The sequence below is a fragment of the Scatophagus argus genome, chromosome 19 (genome assembly GCF_020382885.2).
Source record: "Scatophagus argus isolate fScaArg1 chromosome 19, fScaArg1.pri, whole genome shotgun sequence".
NCBI classification, from domain to species: Eukaryota; Metazoa; Chordata; class Actinopteri; family Scatophagidae; genus Scatophagus; species Scatophagus argus.
The window spans coordinates 12,356,748-12,368,981 of NC_058511.1; the positions used below are offsets into that span (position 1 = coordinate 12,356,748).

The 12,234-nt window shown below is 38.8% G+C and overlaps 1 protein-coding gene across 1 annotated transcript; it reads left to right on the plus strand.

The window, feature by feature from the left end:
- Positions 1-8,485: 8,485 nt before the first annotated feature.
- Positions 8,486-10,428, plus strand: ccl38a.4 (chemokine (C-C motif) ligand 38, duplicate 4). The gene is made up of 3 exons (XM_046373248.1): positions 8,486-8,650; positions 9,105-9,216; positions 9,495-10,428. The coding sequence occupies exons 1-3, from the start codon at positions 8,569-8,571 to the stop codon at positions 9,622-9,624; spliced, it is 324 nt and encodes a 107-aa protein (XP_046229204.1). The 5' UTR covers positions 8,486-8,568; the 3' UTR covers positions 9,625-10,428.
- Positions 10,429-12,234: the final 1,806 nt, after the last annotated feature.

Here is a 12,234-nt window from a genome sequence, read left to right on the forward strand (position 1 = left end):
TAGCCTTTCCTGGAAAATGTGGAAAAATTAGACAGGACACTGGAGAGAGAGAGAGAGAGAGAGAGCGGAAACACACATAGAGGGAAAAGGTATTTGGAGTCAGAAACAGCTGAAAGCTCAGACTGCTGTGTTTGTCTCTGGTTTTCGATGGTATTTTATCTTTTTCAGGAGGCAAAGCAGTATATCTTGAAGTGGTTTGTCAGTGGTAATCAATGCAGGGCGTCTGTCCACAGTGATATATGAGCATGTGTGTGTGTGATAGATGTATGTGTTTGTCTGGTGGGGAGGGGAAGCTATACATCAGGATTAACATACACACCCAGACGCACGAGGAAACTGTTATCTCAGAACACTGGGCGGGGATGATGCTCTCACACGTCAGACTGCTGTAAACACGAGCTGACGTTATCCTGCCACCACAGTTTAGAAAAGAGTTAAAACATACCAAATAATCTCAACTCACAGTCCACTTATCAGCGTGTTTTTTGGTTTTTTTTTGGAGCTTTCAGCTGTTTCATGAAAGGCACTTGACTGATTTTGACACAGCTGAGAAGAAGAGAAAGTTAGGAACAAACTGTCTGACTGGATTACAATAACATCCAACTTCCTAATAAATCAGTTTACAGGCCAACAAATATACAACTGTTTGAGCTTATTTCCAGGAAATACAAACAGATACAACATCTACCTGCATCAGGGGCAATTCATCAGCGTTCAGTTAATATTTCTTGCATTCTTCATCTTTATTTTCAGTCCATCTTTTTAATATGAAGCTGAACCTTTTGTGTCTGTGCAATAAAACCTCGACCTCTTGACAATAAAAGCTGATATACTGTATGTGTTGAATTCTCTATTTTAAAAGCAAACATTATACATTTTCAAGTTACTGACAGTTATTGTCATCAGCTGCTTCTTTTCACCTGCAAGCTTCACCAGGAGAAGTTGTGGAAAATTCCCACGATCTCCCCAAATCCATCCACCATCGACCAACAGGAGTCCCCAGCGTCGCTTTGATGTGATCCTTCACCAGTTTCCCTGCCGACTTTGTTTGCTGGAACACGCGACCAAACCAAGGAGGTCGGTCTGTTGGAGTAGATGACTAAACTGACACATCCACTTGTGACTGTCTCTGAGTCACAGCTCATTGCTGCTTTGATGCATGCGGGCTTGAGGGTGGGGCGGTCAGAAGGTCAGCTGAGTTTTACACCCGACTGCTAATTGTTCTCCGCGTCCATGGTGATGATGTGTGACAGCAGGATATTAGAACAAAACCAAATCTGTAAAGATGTGTTGCTGCTGAAAGTACAGCTAAGACACAATTTAGGCACACTTCACTCAGCGCAGACGACTTACATTTCGACCAAGGCAACGAGATTGCGCCGAGTTAACAGTGAAAGATGCTACATGTTGTCTGAGGTCAGATGCTGGTGCAGACTGTCAAAAATAAAGACAATGAATGAATGACATTTCACGTGCAGGTTGAACTGGTGTCAGGTCAGCTGTCTCTGCCATGTTTATGTCCTGTAACAGAAATATGTGTGTGTGTGTGTGTGTGTGTGTGTGTGTGTGTGTGTGTGTGTGTGTGTGTGTGTGTGTGTGTGCTAAAAGTAGTAACCCCAAATCCTGGTGACCAAACCTTGAACCTCTTCCTGGCTAAAACAGAGGCCATGGACAAGATTAACATCCTGTTAAAACACGCACATACACACACGCACACACACACACACACACATTCATGACGCATTAGTTCATTTATTTGAATGCTACAATGAATGTTCTATCTCAGGCGTGAGCTTTGACCTTTAGAATAACCAACATCATCATCTGGAAACCAGGAAACATTTCAGAAATACACCATCTTTTGACCCGAGAATAAGTTAGTTATGATATGAACGTGAAGTTGATTGTTCTGTTAAATGAAAATGTTTTTTATCGTTAAAGTAATAACAAAATCACTTTAGTGTCTCATCACGCACTGCTGTGAGTTCTGTTGTTGCTGGTTAGCTTGTTACTGTCTCACTCATTTGTTTCAGGTGATCTAAAGTCTCCTGCCTGTGAGGAAATACTGCTGGGAAAGAAAACTTATCACACTATTGTGATCTAATATTTCCTCTAATACATTGCAGTTTCCACCTGAACAATCTGACAGTTAACCTTCAGGATGCTGTAATATGAGAAGTTCGGATAAAATGTCAAGCTGACTTATTTATTTATTTATTTTCATTCTTGATTTTTTTTTTTTTTTGTGTGTGTGTGTGTCAAAACAAGACACACCTCAGATATGCTACACTGTCATGATGCAATATTTCATGTTGACATTATCAAAAGTGTCAATTTGAAATGCCAGTTCAAGATATTGACTTTAATCTTTCTGTTTATGTGTTTTCCTATAGACTTTACATGTGTGTCTGCATGTGTGTGTGTTTTCGTCATTGTTACATAAGAGCTGTCTGAATGAGGAATTCTAGGATACCTTATCAAGGCTTTTTAGGCAGATCAGGCACCAGACTGGCTCAGCTGGAGACAGCTGAACTCATTTAATCAGGCGTGCACACCAACCATCAGTCATCAAAATTCTTACTGAAGTTGACTATTATGAGTACAGAGAGTTCTGTCCTGAGTACATTTTACTGCACCCAACTGATGCTAATTCAGAAATTACACACCAGCTTGTTATGTCATGGCACAATCAGGAAGTTTCACTTTTACCGATATTTTCAAAAGCCTGTTGAAGGAATAAGTTAGTTGGGAGTTTTAATTTTAACAAGTTAAATGTTGATCGCATGTAAGAGTTAATGACTTATACTAACTACTAATACTAACAGTTTAAAACAGGGTATGAGATTACTTTTCTGCCTTTGCACTTATGATAATTTACCAGATGAAAGGGCTGAAATGATAAACTTTTTTTTTTTTTTGCAATACTAAGTTTACTGAATTTGCTCTCCCTTTTCTTTTTACCATTCCTTGTTTCATCAAATTAAATACAGCCATCACTGTAATCGCATAAACAGAAATGTATGCATTACCAATATAAAGACAAATCCAGACACCTTGGCAAAGGGTTAGAAAATTGTTGTTTTTAATTCTATCTTCTTCTTCTTTTTTTTAATCCACAAGTAAACACAAGCAGGTGCCGTCGCTCTTCTCCCTGTATTCTCCTCTGCATTCATCTGCTCAACACAGATGTTCGCAGTCAGATGTTCACAGTCAGTGGCTGTCGTCTCGGTAACACCCATATTATGTGCAGTAATATGAAAGTAATAAAGAGACAGGAAAGTATTTGACACTGATTGTACCGACCCACAGGCAGTCCAGCAACGACTTCTGATGGGGAACGGCAACACCACTTGGACAAACCTGTTGAGTAATGTATTCAGATACTCTCTACAGGACACTGTAGCTGTTCCTGTGGGGTTATTTCACTCCTTTGAGTCAGATCTGGACCATCAGCCCCTGCTCCACTTGTGATTTAAGCCTGCTCTTGTTGAGATTTTATAGCTTGATAAATGGACGTGTTGTTCTTTAAATGTCTTATTTTGCTTTGTGGTCTGTCTGTGTCAGGACTGAGCATTTTTCAGGCAGGCAGGGTAGTCGCCCTGGAGAGGCGGCGTGCTGATAGAAAACGGAGGGAACACTGTATCACTTGATGAATGAGCATCTGTTATCGGAGCTGGTCAAAGGCCAGGATGAGGAAAGGACGTGCAAAGAGGAGAGGGTGGTTATTGTTTGTTAAACATTTTCCTCTTTAACAGACAGACAGGATGTATTCTCAGAGCTCAAACACAAGGCTTAAATATAAACACATAAACACAACACAAAGGTAATAAAAATCTGATAATATATTACATTATATAATTTGATAGTCCAATTTAACAATAGAGATAAGCACTTTTCCGCTTCTTGTTCTCTCTTCATTCCAGACATATAGAAATGGTCTCATATCCTAATCCAACTCTCCAAATGGATCTCTGTGTGATCAGTATTTGACTCAACCCAAGTGAAAACATCTGAGCTTTCAAATGTCTCTGTATGATTTATCAAAGACGCAATTTCACTGCTCAGATCATCTCTCTATGGATACACAGATAAGACTAATGCTAATGTACAAAGATCATCAATAAACTGTGGTGAGAAACAAAAAAGTGAAGGACAGAAAGCTAAACTCCTTTTTAACTCACTCTCCTGTCCACTCGGTTGTGCTGCCACCCAGTGGTCACTCAGTCACTGTGACGCTTCAGGCTCCATGTTCAAAAACCTGCATCAGTTTCATGTCTTCATCTTTCTAAGATTGAGTCAGGTAAATATTGTCTGAATCAAATAACACTCTGGCTCTCACAAAGAGACGATTGTGTTCAATAGTTAAACGGGACACATTTGAATTTCTTTAAAGTTTATGTCTTTATTCATGATGATGATTTTCTTTACTCAGGAAGAAACACTTAAAATAATTAAAACTCTGCTTTAGTGTACTCCTGCTGAAACAAATGAGAACTTAAAGCTCCTTAAAACAACTTATATGTTCTTTCAAGGAGTCGTGGAACATGTTTGCCATGAACCTCACTGAATCCTCATGATTGATAAATGATCTTCAATAAATAAGGCATGTTTACGTTTGACCTTAATTTTAGTGGTATCTGGTGGTCTACTTTGTCATTTGTATTTATTCAGCCTCCCATCATTATCTCCACGTTATCTTTTGACACTAGTGTTGTAACCAGGGCTGTATTAACCTGCAGTCTCTAATAAGCTGTTGGTCCCTAATGATTAAAGGCTGTAGGAACTCCACACTAACGTCGTATTATATGACAAAATGAAGGATGATCTAGAGTGTAAAATCATTAACTTTTCAGTTGACATGCTTTCTAAAGCTCACAATTTCCAGCTTTAGAGCTAGAAAAGTTTCCACGAAAAAAAAAAAGACTGTAGTTTTCTTGCAGTAAGGTCTCATGATTGGTTAGCCTGCATGATAATTATGCGGCACAAATTGTTTTGTATTTTAACTCACAGCCTCACTGCGATGCGCAGCTACTGCATACTGACCAAGTGCACCATTACAGCCTTCTGGGTTGTCAGTACCAACACAGATTAATTCAATTTCCCTGAAAAATCAGGCGGATTTCCTCGGCTCGTTAGTTCTGTATTTCGAGCTTTGTTGCAAGTTTGCTGAGGCCACCAAAATCAGGAACGAATCGAAAGAGCAAAGCAAGAACCCAAGATGAGCTAATTTAATCTGTGGTGCCGGCAAATAACGCCCTCTGCCTCCCACCAACCTACCTCCATACAACCTCAGTTCGTGAGGCGGATTTTTTCTTACATGTCACTCTTTCCAAAACCAAACCTCAGTGTATTTGAATGAATTTCCGAGTATTTGCACCGATCCTTCCACGCAGGCCTTTGCATTATAGTTTTTCTCACATTTTTAGCTCTTCTATCCAACAACAATGAACAATCATTTGAGAATATTTGGTGTGATTGACATTGACACATCATGAGATTGTCTGGCTGTTTTATGTTCATGTTGTACTTTGGTCACACTTTGGTCCTACTTAATGTGGTAAATCAGTTTTGAGGTTTGTATCGACAGTATAGAAAGTACACCTGTCTAAACCATACCTGTGCTAATATAAGGTATAAATAAGTCAGACTCACTTGTTGAAGGAGATTTTTCACGCTACTGGTTTTCACACGTTCAAGGAGTGTAGTTGCGCTGTACCCCAGCCTGTGTTGCAAACCACAGGTTTCAATTTGAGTTAGCAGACACTGGATTTCTGCTGTAGTCAGCCTTTGGGGTTTTGTGTCTATGCGTCTGTCTGCCGTTATCTACCTGTAACCAACTGAGTTGTAACCAGAAGAACATATATTGCATATTTAAACTATTAGTGATACAACTATTTATTTTTTTTTAAGATAAAATAATAATAATAATAAGATAAAATTCAGAAAGTCTTTTTTTTTCACAAATTACCCAGATTTCATTAAGATATTTTCTCATGAGAAGATATTTTCTCTTGACACTGACATAATATGTGGTTATACTTGTGTGTATTACATCGTGTGGTTGAGAAAATGAAATTATTTCTGAGTAGAGGACATCTGAATCTGTGTGTGTGTGTGTGTCACTGTTGTAGAACTGGTCACGGGTGTGTCCATGTGGCCTAAAAGGTTAAGATGCTACTGAAAATGAACCACAGCGTCGCCCTTTCAAGAACAGCTGGGGGCCTTCCCCACCTCTGCACGTATGATATATACAGTGCATCCGGAAAGTATTCACACCGCTTCGCTTATTGTACATTTTGCTATGTTACAGTTTTGCTATGTTACATTCAAAAATTGATTAAATTCATTTTTTCCCTCAGAGTTCCACATAAAATACCTCATAAAGACAATATGAAACAAATGCTTGAATTTTTTTTCAAATTTATTAAAAATAAAAATATAACATGTACATAAGTATTCACACCCTGTGATCAATACTTTGTTGAAGCCCCTTTGGCAGCAATTACAACCTCAAGTCTTTTTGAGTGTGATCCTGTAAGCTTGGCACACTTAATTTTGGGCAGTTTCTCCCACCCTTCAATGCAGAGCTTCTCAAGCTCCATCAGGTTGGATGGGGAGCGTCTGTGGGGACCCTTCTACCCTGATCACTCAGTTTACTTGGACAGGCAGCTCTAGGAAGAGTCCTGGTGGTTCTAGACTTCTTCCACTTACAGATTATGGAGGCCACTGTGCTCTTTGGGACATTTAATTCAGCAGAAATCTTTCTGCTCCCTTCCCCAGATCTGTGCCTCAACACAATCCTGTCTCAGAGGTCTACACACAATTGACTTCATGGCTTGATTTGTGCTCTGACGTGCCCTGTCAACTGTGAGGGCTTATATAAACTAGGGTGTGCCTTTCCAAATCATGCCCAATCAGCTGAATCTACCACAGGTGGACTCAGCTCAAGTTGCAGAAACCTCTGAAGGATGATCAATGGAAACAGGATGCACCTGTGCTCAATTCTGAGTGCCATGGAAAAGAGTGTGAATACTTATGAACATGTTACATTTTTTGTTTTTCATTTTTAATAAATTTGAAAAAAAAAATCAAGCAAACTTTTTTGCTTGTTTGTTTTTTCAAACAAACACTTTGTCATTGTGAGGTATTTTGTGTAGAATTTTGTGGGAAAAAATTAAAAAATTAAAAAAAAATTAAAAATTGATTAAAAATTTAATCAATTAACATAAGAGAAAAAGCAAAGCGGTGTGGATACTTTCCAGAGGCACTGTATATAACACAACATGCATATATGCTCTTTGAGAGTCACCCCACCTGACAAAATAGAAAAACAAAATAGTCGATATTTCACTATTTTGATTTGTAGATTTTTCTAGAAGGAGTTCAGTGTGAACGGAACTGTGGGACGCATTTCATCTCTTTTACACAAAATGCATTCAGTGACCACATTTTCAAGAATGGGAAGACATGAGGTGTCAGCTTGTCACCAGATGCACAGGACACGGTTGAAAAGTACTGTTGTATTTCTACATCTGTGACTGTGTGAGTATTTGTAATTTTCTATTGCATTACTGGAATAACTTGTTTCATTTTGTGCACTTGGAATTACTCGGCAAAAATGTCAATAAGAAGCCAAGTGAATTGTACTGCATTTCTATTTAATCTATGTAACATATAGTTTAAGGCGGCACAATTCATGTGGTTCAGTGCCCTCTTGGATTCATTTCCGGTGAATGAAACTTTTTTGAACTGTTTCACCATAAACGCATCACATTCACTCCTGCCCCTCAGACAGCCTGAGTCCTCCACTGCAGTACTTTGACTGGAACAGCTAAACTAGAGCTCCCATCTGGAGACCTTTAGAGGGGTGGATTGGCCGACAAGCTTCTGATGCTCAGGCTTTGACCCATGGGGCTTGGCCAGGCACTGGGGTTGGGTGTGTTGTATGCTGGGTGGCAGGAAGACTGAAAACAAACAAACAAAAAAAAAACCTTTTACAGCAAATTAACAACCATTGTCCTAAAATCTCACCAGTCACAGAGCTTTTGTGTGGTCCATTGTTGTAAGGCCCTTGAGCTTCTATGTCTGGGAAAGAAGATTTGAAAACAAAATTCTAATAAAAGTTTAATTTTACCCTTTCTTGTTTATAAAATGCAGTGCATCATGCATTTATCATGCATCATCATTTTTAATCATCAGTCTATCAAAAACCGCACGAACCAGGAGGAAGAGGAGCTTCAAGCCACAGTGCATCTGCACACTGCACCGACACACACACACACTCGTAACAGAGCTATGTTATATTCATTTCAGAGAATTTGCTCGTGTTCAACCACAACCTCCCCCACCCCTCACTCTGTCACATCTTTTTGCTGAGAAGTGTTGACCACATAACCACAGTATGCATGTTGGGTAGTTTCAACTTATGGTCTTAATTTGTCATGGAACCTGTTTTGCTACCCATGCTTTCAGACACACACACACACACACGACTTGCAGCATAATAAAAGTCTGACTGCATTGGGCAGAAATCAGACAAGACCGACAGACAGGTCAGAAACAATCAAGATGATGATGATGATGAAGAAACCCGTCATTCTGGTGGCCTGCGTCTTGATGCTCTCATCTCTCGCAGTCTTGGCATCTCAGAGTAAGCTGACTACATTCCACTTATTTATTTTTCTTTTCTGCAAGGGCATATGTGCTTAGGTAATAATTTCTTAAAATAAAATAGTCAATTATATTGAGGCTTAGGCTGACTCATCCTAAGGTTTGTTCTCTCAATTCTAAGAGTCGGGAAGGAAAAAAAAAAATCCAAAATCTTCTAATAAATAAAAGCACTGCTAAGAGCCACTGTTTTAAAAAACAAAATACAATTTTGCAGTAGATATATGTTTCATCCTAAGTTCTGGTAAATTAAGATCAATGAAATGATTTTATTGTTTTTATTACTTAGCAAAATGAAGAAGCAAATCAGAATGAAACCAAAGCGCAGCCTTCCTCAGTAGGTTACAGCTGCATTGGAGGCCTCACAACATGTTCTCCGGCGGGTTTATGGCCATAACATTTCTGTCTATTTTTCTGCTTCTTTCTTGGTTTCACAGGCGGCTCGGGTCCATCTGAATGCTGTTTTAAGTTTTACACCAAAAGGCTGCCTAAGGACAAGGTGATGAGCTACAAATACGTAGATCCACGTTGTGCAAAGAGATCTGTGATGTGAGTGCCTCATCTCCTGTTATTAACCTTACCAGTTCAAATTCAAAGTCACTGCACAGTCCACTGCATATGTTTAAATAAATAAAAGAACTGGACTCGTGCAGAGAACAAATACACGTAAGAGTCACGTAACATACTGCATGATAGCAAATGTAAAGTATGTACAAGTTGAAATGTAGAACAGACTCTCAAATTCATGTTTTAATGAACAAGACGAGACAATCCATCACCAAAACAGACACTGAAAACAGCTTCAATGATCGTTGTCTCTGTTTCAGTTTTGTGATGAAGAAAGGAGGTGAATTCTGCGTCGACCCGTCTGTGCAGTGGGTCAAGAACATCATCGAGGACAGGGACTGGACCCATAACAAACTTGTGAACAGCACTAATTCCACTGAGTCTGGCTGATCTGCTTTGTGTTTTAACACCACACTTTAAAAACTCACTGAGACTTGCAGAAGTGGTGTTGTAGCAGTTATCTGCAATTTAACTTACATAGTTTTCTCTTTTTTATACAGAATATTTTTCGATTACTTCAAGAATAAAAAAACACAGAATAAATACAATAAAGGGGACCAAATCTAAAAAATCGAAAACTGCCTTTGTAATTCAAAATTGGGGTGAATGATTTTGTTATTTTGTTGTAATAACAATAATGTAATAATGTCTCAAAGTCTGTTGATTTAGTTTGCTCTGTTTTCTCGTATTCATTGTATGTAATAGCAGAGATTAGGCTACAATCATAATCATAATCAAAGAAATGTATGCTTTGAGATTTAAAGACAAGTGCAGATATTCTGGCTAAGGTTTAGCAAATTGTTGTTTTTAATTTATTTATTTTTTTCTAATTTACAAGTAAAGTATGCCTAGTGCATTTGCTCAATCGCGTACGGCAACACCACTCGGGCAAACGATGCTGAGAACTGCATACTCTGTAATACTAAAGCTGGCAGTAACATTAATGACAGTTTGTTGAGTTATGATTATGATTTTCCAATGATTATTAGCTGTAGCAAAGCAGGGTTTTGTTGTATTTTGTATCAGCATACTGAGCGTGTGTGAGTACTGAGCATGTCCCCATAAATATATAATTACTGCCTTTTTCTGTTTTAATGTGCTTTCAATTGATGTAATGAAAGATTAGATATAAGCTATTTTATAACACATGTTCAAATTTTGATATATTATAAAATAAAATTGTGATGAAATGTATTTTCTCTTTGTTCTGATTTAACATGTAAGCAACACGTAGTTAAAAAAGAATTAAGTTCCACACAGTTTTCTCAATTAATGCGTTATTAATTAATAATGATGTGGTTTCTGATGGACAAAAGCCACAGGAAATTCGTACCTGCATTAAAAACGCATCACTTTCTTTAATTTCTGTGGAAATCTCAATGTCAGCGGCCCTCAATGCACCGTGCATTTTAATGTGCTATGCACTACTGCGGCCAACAGGTGTCGCTCTTCTCTCTTTTTCACATTCTCAAAAGGCCCAAAACACGTTTTCGGGTGGTTAAGTCAGGTTTTTTATTGATTTGTGTTTGACTGCCGCAAAATGAGGAACTGTTTCATCTAATATGTAACTTCACTCTTGAGAAGAGTAGCTCACTGAGATGGTGTTGACATATCTCACCCTGTTTTGTTTTTTTTCTATCAGCTAAAGCACAGTGTAGTCAGTTCAATTATTGTGGGTATCAACTCAAGTCCTATCTGATGGCTACAGTCTGGGGTTGATATTCAGTGACATCATCACCCAGCTGTTCTTAAAATAGTTTCAGACCTAGATTTTTATTTTCATATCCTGCCACCCCCCATCCCACCTCATATCTGTGTGTGTGTGTGAATACACAATCTGTGACCACAAGTACTGAAAACTCGTGACAAAGGCTCTACACTCACACTACAGGTGACCCATCAGAGGAGATGGTCTGATTAGATTTCGGAGGACCTTGCTGCATAGATTTGAATATTAATGAGGAAGAAAATCAGGCATGGGCCAGCCTGAGTGCTTCTTGTTTGCAATTGTGATATCATCAACAATCTTGTTAATAAATGATGTTTGAGAGCCACCATATCTCAGTATCACCCCACTTCAGTGCTTGATTCACGACACCAGAAGACGGTCTTGGAGATGTCCTATTAAATTTGCATATAAGCACATCTGTCAACGTGACCTACCTGTAGCAGAAAGAAATGGGGACACAAGCTAGCAGCCTGAGGATTCGCAGTCACCACAGATGGAAGAAGTATTCAGATCGTTTGCTTCAAAGTAAAACAGTAAAAGCACCAAAACATTTTAAATGGGTTGATGCTCAACTCTGCTTTTGCTTATAATATTGTATAAACCTGCTCTTTCTGCAGGGTCATTAGTAGTAGTATATATGAAATTTTTCGATTGTTTTTACTGATGCAACAATGCATCAGCAGCGTTTTAGTTTCACTCTAGAGGTGGAGCTTTTCTCAACCTGAAAAGTGACTAGAAAGTCGAGCTGTCAGTTAAATGTAGCAAATGTAATGTAATGCAGCAAAGTAAAAAGGACTGTGTTTCCCACTAAAATGTACTGGAACATAAAATAATACTTAATACTGGTATTAGCTTCCTATAAATGTGCTTCATGTTCAAAAACTCTAGCAATAAGAGTATCACTTCCTGTACAGAAATGTGTTAACAGTGAACGTAATGATACAAAAACACGTGGAAGAGTCACTGGAGCCATGCTGAGTTAGTGACATCAAAAAGGCTCCGGTTTTGGTGAGGATGACGAGCGCTTCGGTATTTAGAGCATGTTCCTATCGCTTTACCCTAACAATAAACAGATTTTTGCTCATTAAAAAGCTGAATGTAAACACAATAAGCTGTGATACACTTGTGTAAGGCATTCAGGTGGCACTGAAGAAGACCGAGAGAAGAGAAGAGAAAAGGAGTGTGTGAATGGCAGAGGCAATGATACGGCCCAAGAGTGAGAAAAACAAAGGGGTGTCATTAGGAGCACACACACACACACACACACACAC

What these genes read in the sequence shown, in the direction of transcription:
- ccl38a.4 (XM_046373248.1), top strand. Translation starts at nt 8,569, where the DNA reads ATGATGATGATGATGAAGAAACCCGTCATTCTGGTGGCCTGCGTCTTG. An exon ending in CGCAGTCTTGGCATCTCAGA is followed by an intron (nt 8,651 to 9,104) that starts GTAAGCTGACTA and finishes TTGGTTTCACAG; the next exon opens with GCGGCTCGGGTCCATCTGAA. An exon ending in TGTGCAAAGAGATCTGTGAT is followed by an intron (nt 9,217 to 9,494) that starts GTGAGTGCCTCA and finishes TCTCTGTTTCAG; the next exon opens with TTTTGTGATGAAGAAAGGAG.